The sequence below is a fragment of the Anastrepha obliqua genome, chromosome 1 (assembly GCF_027943255.1).
Source record: "Anastrepha obliqua isolate idAnaObli1 chromosome 1, idAnaObli1_1.0, whole genome shotgun sequence".
NCBI lineage: Eukaryota > Metazoa > Arthropoda > Insecta > Diptera > Tephritidae > Anastrepha > Anastrepha obliqua.
In genome coordinates, this window is record NC_072892.1 from 51505082 (window position 1) to 51520047 (window position 14966).

Genomic DNA, 14966 nt, shown 5'->3' on the forward strand with positions numbered 1-14966 from the left:
AATTTAGTTTAAACGAGGAAGTCATCGCCGAGACAGAGACGTATTTTGGAGAGTTTGACAAATCCTATTTTTTGGAGGGGTTAAAAAATGGCTGGAGTGTTGGGAGACCTGATATTGTGCCTGCGTTGTATGACCTTCACAATCCTCCAGGTTCTTTCCCATTTTAAATTCGCTTCTTGAATCAGAGCTGCATCTTTATACAGTCGATGTTTGATGAGAGGTATTTGTATGGCCGCGCTAGCACCAGAAAGATTTGCGTCTGCTTTGGCTAATATATCCACTTTGTCGTTTCCTTAAACTCCCTTGTGTCTTAGAACCCAGTAGATGGTGGCTTGTCTCTTAGTTCCTAGCTCATCCATCCTGTTCCGGCATTGTCATACGCAGTGTTAGTTTGTCATTACAGCTGCTATTGCTGTCAATGCTTGGTTGTCAATGTATAACTTTATTTGAAAGTTCAGAAGAGTGTTCTCTATGACTAAGTCTGCTGCTTTCGTTGCTGCGTAGATTTCAACATAGAACACACTGCAGTAGTCCGGTAAATTGTATGACTATTCATAGCCTAATTCCGAGCAGAATACTCCGGCTCCAACAACCTCTTCCATTTTGGAACCGTCTGTGCATATATTAAAAGTGTGGTGCGTTGAAAGTTGTCCCTTCCGCCTTTCATCCTTTTCTAATACTACCTTTGGTTCCATGTAAGAAAATTTAGCTTGAGGAATAACATAGTCCGAGGCAGCGTTTAAGTCTCTGCATATACGGTTGTGGCCATAAGTCCTTTGAACTAGTTGCACTGTTGTGAATAGCTTAAGTTTACACATCTTTGCAGAATTTGTTGTTACTAAGTCTATTGGGTGAAGGTCAAATATCTTGTACAGTGTTGCTGTAGGAGTGCAACTCTTTGTACTTTCTCAGATTTGTTAGCGGATATTTTCTGGTTCAAACTTGTCTACCCTACTAGAATGCAATAAAGCACTATTGGCCGTGTAAATCCAATATAAAAGTCATGGAGATGAGTCCCATATCTTACAGACAGGCGTATAAGGCATTGAATGCTTTCTTCGTTCGTTCTTGCACATTGAGCTTCCACGTTTGGTTAATATACAACATTACTCCTAGGGGCTTATTATATGTCTTAACCTGCTGTGCGATGCTATTCAGCCTAGGTGGAGTCCAGTTCGGAAACTTGTACTTCCTGGTGAAGTGTACTAAATCCGTCTTCACAGGATAAATACAAGTTAAAGAGCCAATAATACACGATATTTTCAGCAAACTTTTTAATCAGATTTAAAAAGCTTTAGTCACACAGTTTTATATCCCATTTTTCACACACTCACACCTCTTCACAATCATATCCAATCCCAAGCGAGAAAGTTTATGCTAAAAACAACCAAAACTACCATTTGCTCAAACATTCATCAAAATAACAGGGGGTCTGATATGCTTGCTGAACTAATGCCTGAGATGTCAATGTCATAGGAGATGATGCTACCAATTTTCAGTATTCTTAAACGCTTCAAGACGAACTGAACAACTTTTTTTGGCGTATTCTCAGTGCCTAGTCACAGAGTTCACATACCCATTTGACTTCACCATTTCGATAATTTATCGACATTTCGGATGATTGGCCTACTAGAGCGCACCTCATCTTCGACGTCCATATTACCACTACTTTTCTGTTGCATTCGATAGTCCATAAACAGCACAAATGGTTTTAGCCGCCTGCTGTGACTTTTAAATTTTTTCAAAGTGCAATGTCACCTTGTGGAACTCACAGAGAGAACGCAGGTTCGAATCTCGGTGAAACATCAAAATTAAGAAAAACAGTTTTCTAATAGCGGTCGCCCCTTGGCAGACAATGGCAAACCTCCGAGTGTATTTCTGCCAAGAAAAAGTTCCTTATAAAAAATATCTGCCGTTCGGAGTCGACTTGAAACTGCAGGCCCCTCCATCAACATCAAGACCCACACCACAAATAGGAGAAGGAGCTCGGCCATACACCCAAAAAGGGTGTAAGGGTGGGCAAAAAGTAAGGTGAATTTGGTTGTAAAATGAAAAATCCCGAAACATGCCAAATAGTCCATTTCCGGTATAGCCATCAGCACTTTCTTCGATTCAGCTTTTAGCTCCTCAATCGACACAAAACGCGTTCTCCGGAGTGGTCTCTTGAGTTTTGGGAATAGCCAGAAGTCACACGGAGCCAAATCAGGCGAATACGGTGGTGGCGGAACGATATGCGTGGCATTTTTGGCGAAATGGTCACGAAGAACGAGTGCAGTGTGAGACGGTGCATTATCGTGATGCAAAAACCAAGAGTTGTTGGCCCATATTTCTGGTCTTTTTAGACGAATTGCTTCACGTAAACGACGCATAACGCTCAAATAATATTCCTTATTAACAGTTTGGCCAGGTGGAAGGAATTCCTACTACACCACACCACGAAAATCGAAAAAAACTGTCATCATGACCTTTATTTTTGAACAACTTTGACGTGCTCTTTTCGGTCTGGCCTCGCCTTTAGCACGATATTCGCTTGATTGGTCGGTTGTTTCAGGGTCGTAAGCATAAATCCAAGTCTCATCTCCCGTAATGATGCATTTGAGCTTGTTCTGATAGTCTGAAAGCATTGTTTCACACACATGAACGCGACGACTTTTTTCCAAGAAGTTGAGAGTTTTCGGTACCAAACGAGATTTGACTTTTCGTAGGCCCAAATGGTCTTTCAAATTGGTTTTCACAGATCCTTCTGATATTCCGATCATATTAGTAAGGTCTTTAACAGTCAACCGACGATTTTTGAGTACTAACTCCTTCTCTTTATTGACGTGTTGGTCATCTGTTGACGTCGATGGTCGTCCGGAGCGCTCCAAGTCATCAACACGTTCTCGACCCTCTTTGAAGTCTTTGTACCACTTATAAACATTTTTCTGCAACATGGTCGAATCACCAAATGCCTTCTGCAACATGCTAAACGTTTCCGCAGCCGAAATTTCATTCCGCGAACAAAATTTGATGGCACTTCTCTGCTCAATAAAATCAGACATTGTAAAAATCGAAAAATGCACTCTTGGTCGTTTGGTAAACACAAGCGTAAATATATTACTGATAATGACATTCACAGTGCTGCCAACTCATGAAAAAAATAACTAGAGCGAAATTTTAATCCCGCGAAGTTTGACAAATAAATTCACCTTACTTTTTGCCCACAGTAGCATATAATGTCACCTTCAAATTGCCTTAAGTATTTCCCGATAAAACATGCGTATACGTCGTGAGATATGGCTCATTAAAGGCATTAACGCTCAGAACTTTTTATTTATTCAAATGAAATTAATTTTTAATCTGAATATGAACTGAATCAACCCGTAAATAGGTTTTTACTTAGTATCTCAACGCCAGTGCCATCTATGTTACCATCCGCTGCGAAAAGATATTTTTCTTGCATATGTACCTGTAAGTAATTAAAATATATTTTCAATATGAACTAAATCCCGCCAGAAACCAACTTTTACTGATAGAGGCATACATACACATATTTATTTATGTACAAAAATATTTATTACATATAGAAATCTACAAACCAACGCTCCTAACTAATACCAAAAACAAATAGCTACAGTAATAAAAATTATGAATATAAGTAACATAAAATCTATCTAATCCCTTATTACTTATTTACGTAGGTCGATGAGGGCATCGAAGCGATGCTCTGTTGTTGGCTACAACAGTTACAGGAGTTCGGTGGCCCCGAAGTGGATAAGCCTGATTTGCTGAAAGGTTCAATTGGTTCACTAAAAAACCTTGGCCTAATCATACCAGGCGCAGGCACAGCCACCGCCACTGGCGCTGGTACAACAACGGGCACGGCAAACGGCGGCAGAGGCACATCGGGCACAAACAGTTTGGCACGCCATAATCCAGCGCTGCTGGACATGCGCGCACGTTACAATGGCGACTTGGTACAACTAAAAGAGATACCCTTAAGCGGCTCAACAGAGTTGAAGGCCAAAGCAATGGATCAGTTGGTGATAGCGCATGGCATGCGACACGAGAACATTAACCCCTTAATTGGTGCGTAATAAATACTTTTAGCAACGTCGCGTTTAATTAAAAGTTTGTATGTGAAAAGTTTTTGTACCCTTCTCTTTTGTTGCCTTCTTTTGCTTAGGTTGGCTATCCGACCCAAATCGCACCGCCATGGTGTTCGATTACTGTTCACGCGGTTCACTGCAAGATGTGCTCATCATGGATGAAATAAAATTGGATTGGAGCTTCCGTCTCAGCCTCCTGACTGATTTGGTGCGCGGTATGCGCTACTTGCACACATCTCCGCTACGCGTGCACGGCACATTAACATCTCGCAATTGTGTTGTCGATGCGCGTTGGGTGCTAAAAATAACCGATTATGGTATCGCCTCATTCTACGAGGCGCAAGGTCTACTCCCACCCGCACGCACCGCCAAGGAATTGCTTTGGACAGCACCAGAGTTGTTGCGTTCAATGAAAGTACATCATAATCACCATGGGCGCGTATTGGGCACACAAATGGGCGATGTCTATTCATTTGGCATCATCATGCAAGAGGTGGTGGTGCGCGGGGAGCCCTACTGTATGCTGTCGCTGTCGCCGGACGAAATAATAGCGAAGATTAAAAAGCCACCACCGCTGATACGACCCTCTGTGTCGAAGGGCGCAGCACCGCCGGAGGCTATCAACATTATGCGCCAGTGCTGGGCTGAACAGCCAGACATGCGACCGGACTTTAATTCGTGAGTAAAGCAAAGCAATCGTATTTACTGCCTTTCTGGTCGTACATTATTTTTCGCTAATGCGGAACGGGGTGCCTATAAATATTTCTTGTGGCTTTCTGCGTGTATTTATTGATTTTATGCTATTTTCTGTCACTCTATTTATTTGCTTTTCTTGCTGCCTGCCGGCTGTTCATGACAACCTTAATGACTCCGTCAATGATGTGCTGCGGATAATGTTGCTACACGCCATCGTCATCATCATCATTTGTCAGTGTGTACGAGCGTTTCAAGATGCTCAATCATGGACGTAAGGTGAATTTCGTTGATACGATGTTTCAGATGCTCGAAAAGTACTCGAACAATTTGGAAGAACTGATACGGGAGCGCACGGATCAGCTGGATATTGAAAGGAAAAAAACCGAGCAGTTGTTAAATCGAATGCTGCCGAGGTAAGTAGTGATTGTACGGCTTAGCAAAAAAATGGGTATTCACAAGCAGTAAACGTCTAAGCAGTAACATGTAAAAATGTACAGATGTTAACTTGACAAATGTCAAAGATGACATTAAAAAGGTACCATCTAGAAATTATTCACTACTGACATCTAGGCGTCACCCTTTATTTAAACCTTAGTCCTAAACCGAAAACTTAGTGCTTTGAAAATTTATTCATTTAGATATTGTACTTGGTTTTATGCGCATCTTTTTTTAAATAACATTTAACTGTATGCCATATGTATATTTTATTTTATAACATTAGGATGGCACAAACAAATGAGTATTCCACATTTCGTTTTTTTTTTTGGGGTTTTTTTTTGCTAGAGCCAAAATCTGAACCGAAGCTTGCACTTATGTCTTCACTGACGGTCCCAAGATGGAATCGGGAGTCGAAGCAGGGGTTTTCTCTAAATCTGCCAATTTATCTATCTCCTTTAAACTGCCGAACACTGCTAGTGTTTTTTAAACAGAAGTCTTTGCGATCCTGCAGGGATCCTACTTAGGGAACGCGGGAGCGAGGGAGATATTAACATTTTCTCCGATAATCAAGCCGCGATTAAGGCTCTGACGACGCCATGGTGCAGAACGAAATTAGTAAACTCTTTTAAGGAGCAGATCATCGGTAATCGGCATACCCTGACAGTTGTTAAAAGAGAACTGCGCAAATTATTTCTCCGGAAAGCGCAGAAAAGATGGAGCTCCATTTCTTCATGTGCTATTTCGAAAACCCTTTGGCCGCAATAGGATATACGAAGGACTCAGAAAGTCCTTTGGACTCCTCGCCATTCATTTTCCAAACTGGTAGCTGTGTTTACCGGTCACTATTACCATTAACCCATTGTGGGGACCTTTCAGAGAAAGAGACTGTAGAGCATTTTCTCTGTAAATGTCCGGGTTTGGCAGTTATACGACTAAGGTCACTGGGAGCTCCTTTCTTCGACAGCCTGGGGCAGTGCGCCAACCTAAATCCCATCTACAGCTCTGGCTGGCTGTAGATATCTGCCTGTTGAAGGTCTCATAATGGTATCAAAACGGGGCTTTAGTGCTACTTGAGGACAGGCACTTCAACCCATTTCACCTACCTTACCTACCTTGCCAGAGCCGCCAAATGCTTTGAAAATTAGAACGCTTAAATTTTCGTAGAAATGTACTTTTCCGTAAATTTGATATAAAATGTTTACAGACCTCCTATTTAACCTCCTTTTTTAATATCCCTTTCCAAACGTCCAAAAAGCTGTATCCTATGTTTTATTAGTATAGCATTTTTTGCTATTTTTAGAGACCTTGAAAACCCCTAAAAGTAAAATTTAAAATATTATATATATATGTAAATAAAACAAATAAAAATTTATTTATATATTAATTTGGACTTTTATTTTTTGTATCATTTCTTGGACATTTTTTTTTCACCCTAGTAAATATATAAGTAAATGTTATACATATTTTTTATGTGATTGTTTTTCTATTGCACTTGATAGGGAGTAAAAAATACCCTTTTCATAAGAAGGTAGAGGGTTCACGTCCTCCAAAGAAATTAGCATCGCAGTGTTCCAGTTGTAATTAATCAACATACTGGGTTGTTCAATAAGTTTTGCGGTTCGATAAGAGAGATGATATGTTATGCTATTTCAATCGGTCAGTTTATTCTTGGTTTAGAAGCCATTTCATATCGACGTGTCACAGTATTATCTAACACATCGGTCAATAAGTCCCCGGTCTAACAAAGAAAACACAAGAGTTACATCAAAATTCGAGTTTATTCATCAATATAGTTTCCTTCTAAAGCTATACAGTCAGTCCAACGCCTTTCCAAACGTTCGATGCCAGTTTTGCCAGCTCTCGGAATCATCGAGACGTTGCTGTTTTTGGTCCACAGTCAGCAAACGCGGCACCCACTTCGAACATAGCTTCCGCATCGACAAATGGTCGTGTAAAATGGTGAAAACACTTCCCTTTGATATCTTTACGATGTCAGCAATATCATCCAGCTTCAATTTACGGTCGGCCAAAACCAATTTATGGACCTGCTTGATTTTTTCGGGAACAACTGCCTCATTTGGGCGACCAGAGCGGTGTGCATCGTTGGTGTCCGTACGACCGCGTTTAAAATCAGCATACCAGTCGATCACTGTTGATTTGCCTGGTGCAGAGGTGCCATAATGATCGTCCAACCACTGTTTTGCTTCGACGGTATTTTTTCCCATCAAAAAGCAGTGTTTAATGAGCACACGAAATTCTTTTTTTTCCATTGTTCTGAAAATAACAAAAGTAGCGTCACTAAAGCTTCAATAACTCACACAATAATGATCCGAATGACATACAAATTTGACAGTATACCTAAAAGGGTATGTTCTTTCGAACCATAAAGCTAATTTTATGTTAGTGGCGCCCTCTATATGTCAGACCGGGGACTTATTGACCGATGTGTTACAATGGAAAAAATCAAGAATCGTGCAGTGATCGAATTTTTATTTTTGGAAGATTTAAAAGCAAAGCAAATTCATGAACGAATGTTGAAAATGTATAAGGTCTCTTCGCCATCAATTTGTCCAATAGAAAGATGGATTACTGAATTTAAACGTGGTCGTATAAGCGTTGAAAACAACCCACGCGAAAGGCGTCCAAAAACAGCAGCAACACCAGAAATCGGAGAAAAAATACAGGAGGTCGTATTGGAAAATCGTCGAGTGACTGAAAAAGATTTAGTAGAAGCCCTAGACATCTTGTGTTGTGTTAGGGATATTTGACTGAAGTATTGGGTCTCAGAAAGCTGATAGAGAAAGACAATGGAACAAAAACACATTCGAATGCGACTTTCTCAGCAACATTTAGAGCGTTTTCGAATGGATAAAGTGGATTTTGTGCGTCGATTTATCAGTATGAATGAGACTTTGGTTTATCACCATGATCCTATATCAAAGCAAGAGGGTAAAGCGTTGTATGAACCTGGTTCTTCGGCTCCGAAACGAGTTCGTGTTCAGAAATCGGCCAAGAAGGTATTAGCATCAGTGTTTTGAGATGCGAAAGGAATTTTGTTTGTGGATTGCTGGCAAACTGGTAAAACAATAAATTCTGAATATTATCGTAACCTTTTACACCAGGTAAAGGAAAAAATTCGTGAAAAAAGACCCAGTTTGCAAACGAAAAAAAAATATTTTTCATCAGAACAAGGCACCATGTCACAAGAGCATTTTATAATGGCTAAAATCCATTAATTAAAGTTCGAATTGTTGGCACATCCACCGAATTCAACAGATTTTGCCTCTAGGGGCTTCAATTTGTTTCTGGACCTAAAAAAAAGTCATGTTTGGAAAGCGTTTTTCATCAAATGATGAGGTCATAACAGCTGTGAAAGCGTATTTTCAAGTCCTTCCAAATTCCCACTTCAGGGATGAAATTCATGAATTGGAACCTCGTTGGAACAACTGTATTTAAGTTCGGAGTAACTATACTAAATAATTTTGTTTTGTTTTCTCTACAATCTGTTCGAAAATTTACAATTTGTCGGTAGACAAAGAGTAGATGGTAATAATACATATTAGTAACTTTGGTGCAATGAATTTTGTTCTTAAGACTTAGTTTAGATTTCGGCCAAACAGCCAGTACATTTTACGAGTTTTTGTTTTCAGTTGAGATTTTTTAACTGTGATGCGTTGTCGCCATGTTAGTATTCTATCTAATTGTAGTCCAAGATACCTAGCGCCACTGGATTTTGGAATAACAGTGTGGTTAAGACTGACACTAGGCCAGTCTTCTTTTCTCAGTGTGAATGTGACATGAGCCGATTTTAAGTCATTTACCAAGAAGTGCCATTTTCGAAGCCAAGCTTCTAATTCGTTTAATAGCGCTTGAACAATTTCAGAAGCTTCATTAGCCGAGTGAGAAGAAGAAAGAATGGCAGTGTCATCCACATAGGTGGGAACTGTTAAGCTTTTATTCTCTGGAATTGGCGTGTCAGCAGTGAAAATTCTGGAAAGACTTGTCCAAGTACACTGCCTTCAGGAACTCCGGCCTTTATTTCACAAATATCAGAAGCTTTTTCCCCTGTATATGTCACTAGCAAACCCGGCCCCCTTCGCTGGGCACACTAAAATAGAATAGATATGGTTTAGAACAGAAAATATATGATTTTCATATTATTTATTTCTTTATTCTTTATTCAAGCGCTTTGGCATAAACAATATTTTTTGTTTTTCTATTTGTTTTTGAGTAAATATAAAATATAAATTGAAAATCAGGAAAAAAGAAGATTGTTTTTAAATTTCAAATCAACGCATATGAATAACTAAGAAACAATCGTCTTTTTTCCTGATCATTCATGAATTTTTCCTTTCAATTTATATGTTTTATTAAGCATTGGAGCACGAACACATAATTTCATTCGGATTTCACATTAAATTCTCAAATTTCGTAAGAAATTATTCACTGTTCCAAAATCCACTCCAAAAAAATGCACAAACAATTTTTACATGTTGCCCTTACGTTTTTTCCTTATGGCATCCAAATCAGAAAGAAATATTGACACATTGTAACTCACACTGTCAATTTGACAGTTCAGTTCCGCCCCAAGCGTTAAAAAAGTAAGCGACATTATGGCTGGTTCAAAAGAACGCTGTACCCGTTGACAGTGCTCCGAATTACAACCAAACTTTACGAAACCCATTTTCAATACTTACTTAACAATGTGCGTAAGTTTGGTTTAATTCGGTTCAAAGACACGGCGGGTCCACGTTTTGGCATATATTTCGAGACCCTAATCATCAATAGGTATGAAAATTACCCCGTATTAAAGCACTTATCAACAGCTTTCATTTGATACCCATATTGTACATACACAACCAAAGGTTACCCGGGTCCACGTTTTGACCTATATCTCGAGACCCTAGTCACGGAGCGGATGGAAATACTCTGAACTAAAGCATTCACCAACAGCTTTCATTTGATACCCATATTGTACATACACATCCGAAGGTTATCCGGGTCCACGTTTTGACCTAATTCTCGAGCCCTATTTCCAAAATAAAATATAATCCATGTTACTCGTGGATGATGTAGCTTTCGAATGGTGAAAGAATTTTTAAAATCGGTCCAGTAGTTTTTGAGCCTATTCATTACAAACAAACAAAGTTTTCCTCTTTATAATATTAGTATAGATAACATGAAAATGACTCTGGCTTATATATAATTTCAGGTAGAAAGGAGTGGGAGTATCTTTTTTAGTTTATATAACAGTCCTGAGTGCCAGACTTTGTCAAACGCTTGCTGTATGTCCAAAAATATGGCGCAACAGTACTTTTTCTCCTCCAAGCATTCAATTATAGTTTTAAAAATCCGATAACATTGCTTCGACGCACCGTGCATCTGCCTGAAATCAAATTGATGATCAGAAATGATTGATTGGGTTTCCAGTATTCTTTCGAATATTTTCGAGAATATTGTCAACAGGCTAATCGGCAATTTATCTTCAGGCTTATTTGCCTTGGGTATCACTATTATTTCAGCTCATTTCCACTGAGTTGGAAAATATCTCAGCCTAAAACTGCTATTGAAAAGCAAAACTAAAACTAACAAACGTTTCTCGGAAAGTTGTTTAATTGTCCAACCATCAATATTTGCGTGACCAGGGGGCTTTGAGTTTTTTATCCGTTTCAATTTCAGTATAGTTTTACCCAGGGCATCGGTTTGTTCATAGGGCAAGAACAGGCCCGGCTAATTTTGAATGGCTTAAAAGTTTCTTTTAAATGGGTGGCAAAAGCGAATTATTTGTCTTTACTTGTTATGCACCATGTGTTGTTGACATCTTTTACAGGAACATATCGTATTGGAGGTTGTTTTAAGTACCTGGTGGTCTTCCAGAAGTTATACTCATCATTTCTATTTGGATCGGCATTTTTAAGATAGTCCTGAATGGCTTCTTCTGTAATTATGTAATTTTTTTGTGAACGCGCAAACTGGCACCATTCAGTTGGTGAATTCAGCAGATGAAAACAAAAGGATTTGCATAGAATTACTCATACATTTTAGTGATAACCTCCTGTAGACGGTCTTAAGAGTTTGAGAGTTAAATTAACAAACTATGCACATATAAAAACTTCTATCCAAAAATTACCCTCTATCCTATGTGGCTGCAAAATATTTCCTTTTCAGTTCGGTAGCGGAAAAATTGAAAATGGGTTTGGCTGTTGAACCAGAAGAATTCTCCGATGTGACAATATATTTTAGTGACATCGTTGGTTTTACAACGATTGCCGCGCACTGCAGTCCTGTACAGGTTGTCGATCTGCTAAATGATCTCTATACCATTTTTGATGCAACGATCAATGCATACAATGTGTATAAGGTGAGTAGGGGTTCCCACATTTGAGGAGGCACTTGACACCTTGACACACTCACACATACCTATTTTACCAATACTTTTCTCAAGGTGGAGACAATTGGCGATGCTTATATGGTTGTCAGTGGCCTGCCAGTCAAAATACCCGATCATGCCGAACAAATTGCCACAATGGCTTTGGATTTGCTGCATCAAAGTGGCCGCTTCAATGTAAAACATTTGCCAGGCGTGCCATTGCAGCTACGCATAGGACTGCATACAGGTCCCTGCTGCGCGGGCGTGGTCGGACTTACTATGCCACGTTACTGTCTCTTCGGCGATACTGTGAATACAGCGTCACGCATGGAATCAACGGGTAATAGAGCGACGAGTTAAAAAGAGAGAAGGCGCTGAAATAATGTTTTTTTCCATAGGATCCTCTTGGCGTATACACATGTCACAGGAAACTCGTGATCGCTTGGAAGCACGTGGTGGCTATACGATAGAGCAGCGTGGATTGATTGAGATTAAGGGCAAAGGTATGATGAACACATTTTGGCTACTAGGCAAGAAGGGGTTTGACAAGCCATTGCCTGCACCACCGCCTATTGGGTAAGTGCAAAAATATTTTTTATTTTTATTTTATAGTGAAAATTATTTATTATAAATCTTACTCTGTTTATTTAAAAATAAATGCAATGCTCACATAGTGAATCACATGGGTGAGTTTCGTAAGTGAGATAAAAAGTTTGGTTCCAACAATTTTTATATTCACTTCAACTAATACCCTTGTATCTTGCCTTTTTTCTTGTAATTTTTTCAGCCTCGATGAGTCACTCATTCGCAACTCAATTACACTTAAAGCGCAAGCGAACAAATCGCGTAACAGCACCAATCCCTCTTCGAGTCAGTCTTCGTCACTGGCCGGTGAATCGGTCGAAGTGAAAGTGGAGATCACCCCTCCCACCAATGCGGACGTTTGTTCATCGAACATGCCCAACTCTTACTCGCTCGACTCCACCTCGACCAACACGATTAGCCCAAACATAACACTTTGTCCCGAATTCCCCACGAAAACACCAAACGCCAGCCCCCAGCCGCGCAAAATGTCCGAGCTCACGCCCGACAATCTGCTCACGCCTAATACTTTCAATCGTCTACCCAGCTCTACAGGCGGCTCCTCGTCACGCTTGTATAAAAAAATCGAGGAGATGATGGATCTTAGTTCACCCTATAACCACTACAAATGTCTCAGTCCCAGCGAAAGTAACCTAACGCAGTTCTACGATGGCAAGTATCTCTACAGCGGCGGCGGTGTTTGTAGCGCTGTTGGCGGCGGTAGTGGCTCTGGCGGTGGTAGCGTACACAGCAGCAGCGTCAAATTCGATTCGAAGCCAGGCTCAAGTCGCCTCTTACGCCGGCAATTCAGTCTCGATCGCGACGATACGCAAACCAAAACGGAACATCATTACCATCAACATCATCAAAACTCACTGCAGGCCACACACGCAATGTCGCTCTCGAACAAATCCTCCATGTTGGACATACCGATCTTGCATGAAACCTCACGCAGTCCGAAGGGCACCTTGACACGGGCACACAAACAGAATTCCACCTCAATCACACAAGATCTCGAGAAGATTGAAGAAATACCACTTTCGCCTGCATCCTCACAACATCACAGCAGTTTGGACAGCAATTTGAATCGCAGTCCACCTTCAACGGTGGAAGCACAAACACCACCAATGAGTGCGACATTAGCAGCCGCGTTGCTGTCGGCGCCCACCTCGCCAGCGCCATCCCGCTCATTAAACGGCGTCGGTTATAGTGTTGTTGGCGGTGCAGTAACGGAAAGTCCCACCACGGATGCCTCGACGGCAACCACGACGGCTTCGGTGAATTCGAGCAATACGACTCCAGGGGAGGAGAGTGAATTGCGACGCAATGAACTGACGTTGAATGTGGAGACTTTGCTCAGCAGGTAGGGCACAGTTTAAGGCGTGCGCCTAAAGCTGCGAACGCCGACGGGTATGGCAAACTCGATTAGCCAAAGGCTATGAATAAGCAGACAAGACACATATTTTTCATTAAATTATAATAGTACGGTTTAAAGTTTAAACAAAACTGTTAAACTTTGTGATGCTTAAAGGAACTTTGTATCTCTTGTTGTAAGCCATTTTATTGTATATTTTTGGGAAACTTTTAGTTTTAGTTTTATAACCCATCCTCAAGGTATGCAACTGGCTTGCTGCCAAGTAAGGTAATACGCTTAATTCGCGCTGTGCCAGAAGTCTACGGTCGTGTAGAATGAAAAAATTCAGTTCCATGCAGTACAATTTAGTTCAAAGCGGCAAGTCATGTGATGATTAGTGAATATCTAGAAAAAGGTAGGCAAATTTTAAGTAGGCTTATATTCCTATGTAACTAGTATTTGTGGTTGTTTGTTAGTATAGGTCTACAAAGTTATAAGTGTATGCGAAGATTTGGTATGTAGTAGGATATGAAAGCTCTGTTAGTGAATAGGTGCTGAGTATTTATAGAAAGGAAAATATAAGTAATGATGGATAAGTGTTTACAAGTTGTTTGTATATGCGATTAATTGGAGGTTAGAATGGAACTAAAGAAAAAGAATTATGGAAATAATAGGCCGTTATAATTGTACAAGGATGTGTGAGTGCCATAAAGCACTGAAAAATGTCGCCTAAAGTCGCAATAGTGATGTTGTTTTCTCTTTTTAGTTATTATTAAGAGCTTAATATGATCCAATTAGATTGCAGCTGTGCTTAAAATAACAGGAGTGTGATATATTGAGAAGTTTTAATTATTATTTTTTAAATTTATTTGTTTCATTTGATATGTTTTTACATTTAATATTAACTACATCTGTCATATAACGATGCTCGAAATATTTCTGCTAAAGAGAAGATACGCAATTCTGTCTGAACAAATTATCAAAAATCAATGAAAATTTGTAACCATATTATTGTAGTTTCGCCTTTTATTTGACTAGAACGGAAAGAACTGAATATAAAGTTTGAAATGTCGATGAAAATTATGACTTTTGTTTAATTTTGGTTGTATAATGAACCTAATTGGGCAAAAAAAATTAATTAAAATTATATAACGAAAAATATGATTGTCAGCTTCTGAGTGCAGGTCTCTTCATCTGTTTAACAACAGCAAAATGCACACCACAAATAGAAGGAGGAGTTCGGCCAAACACCCAAAAAGGGTGTAAGTGCCTAATACAGTCTGTGTCAGAAGAAAAGTACCGGTTTTTTTCTTGTAACTTTAAGATATATTTCATTCTGCTTTTTATTGCATAAATGGCCCACTCAAGGGCTACGACGCCAGTGCTAACTTGCTAACTTAGGTTAGTGTCGTTCGAAACTTTCCCGTAAACGCAACCG

At 39.8% G+C, this 14966-nt stretch overlaps 1 protein-coding gene across 1 annotated transcript in view; it reads left to right on the forward strand.

Moving 5' to 3' along the window:
* The window catches only part of LOC129251487 (uncharacterized), a 163137-nt gene extending 149596 nt beyond the window's left edge, over positions 1-13541 (forward strand). The window contains exons 5-12 of the mRNA XM_054890838.1: positions 3681-4068; positions 4166-4766; positions 5021-5197; positions 11391-11583; positions 11668-11932; positions 11991-12168; positions 12267-12278; positions 12380-13541. Coding sequence (XP_054746813.1) covers positions 3681-4068; positions 4166-4766; positions 5021-5197; positions 11391-11583; positions 11668-11932; positions 11991-12168; positions 12267-12278; positions 12380-13541 — 2976 coding nt within the window. The remainder of the gene's footprint in view (positions 1-3680; positions 4069-4165; positions 4767-5020; positions 5198-11390; positions 11584-11667; positions 11933-11990; positions 12169-12266; positions 12279-12379) is intronic.
* The last annotated feature ends 1425 nt before the right edge of the window (positions 13542-14966 follow it).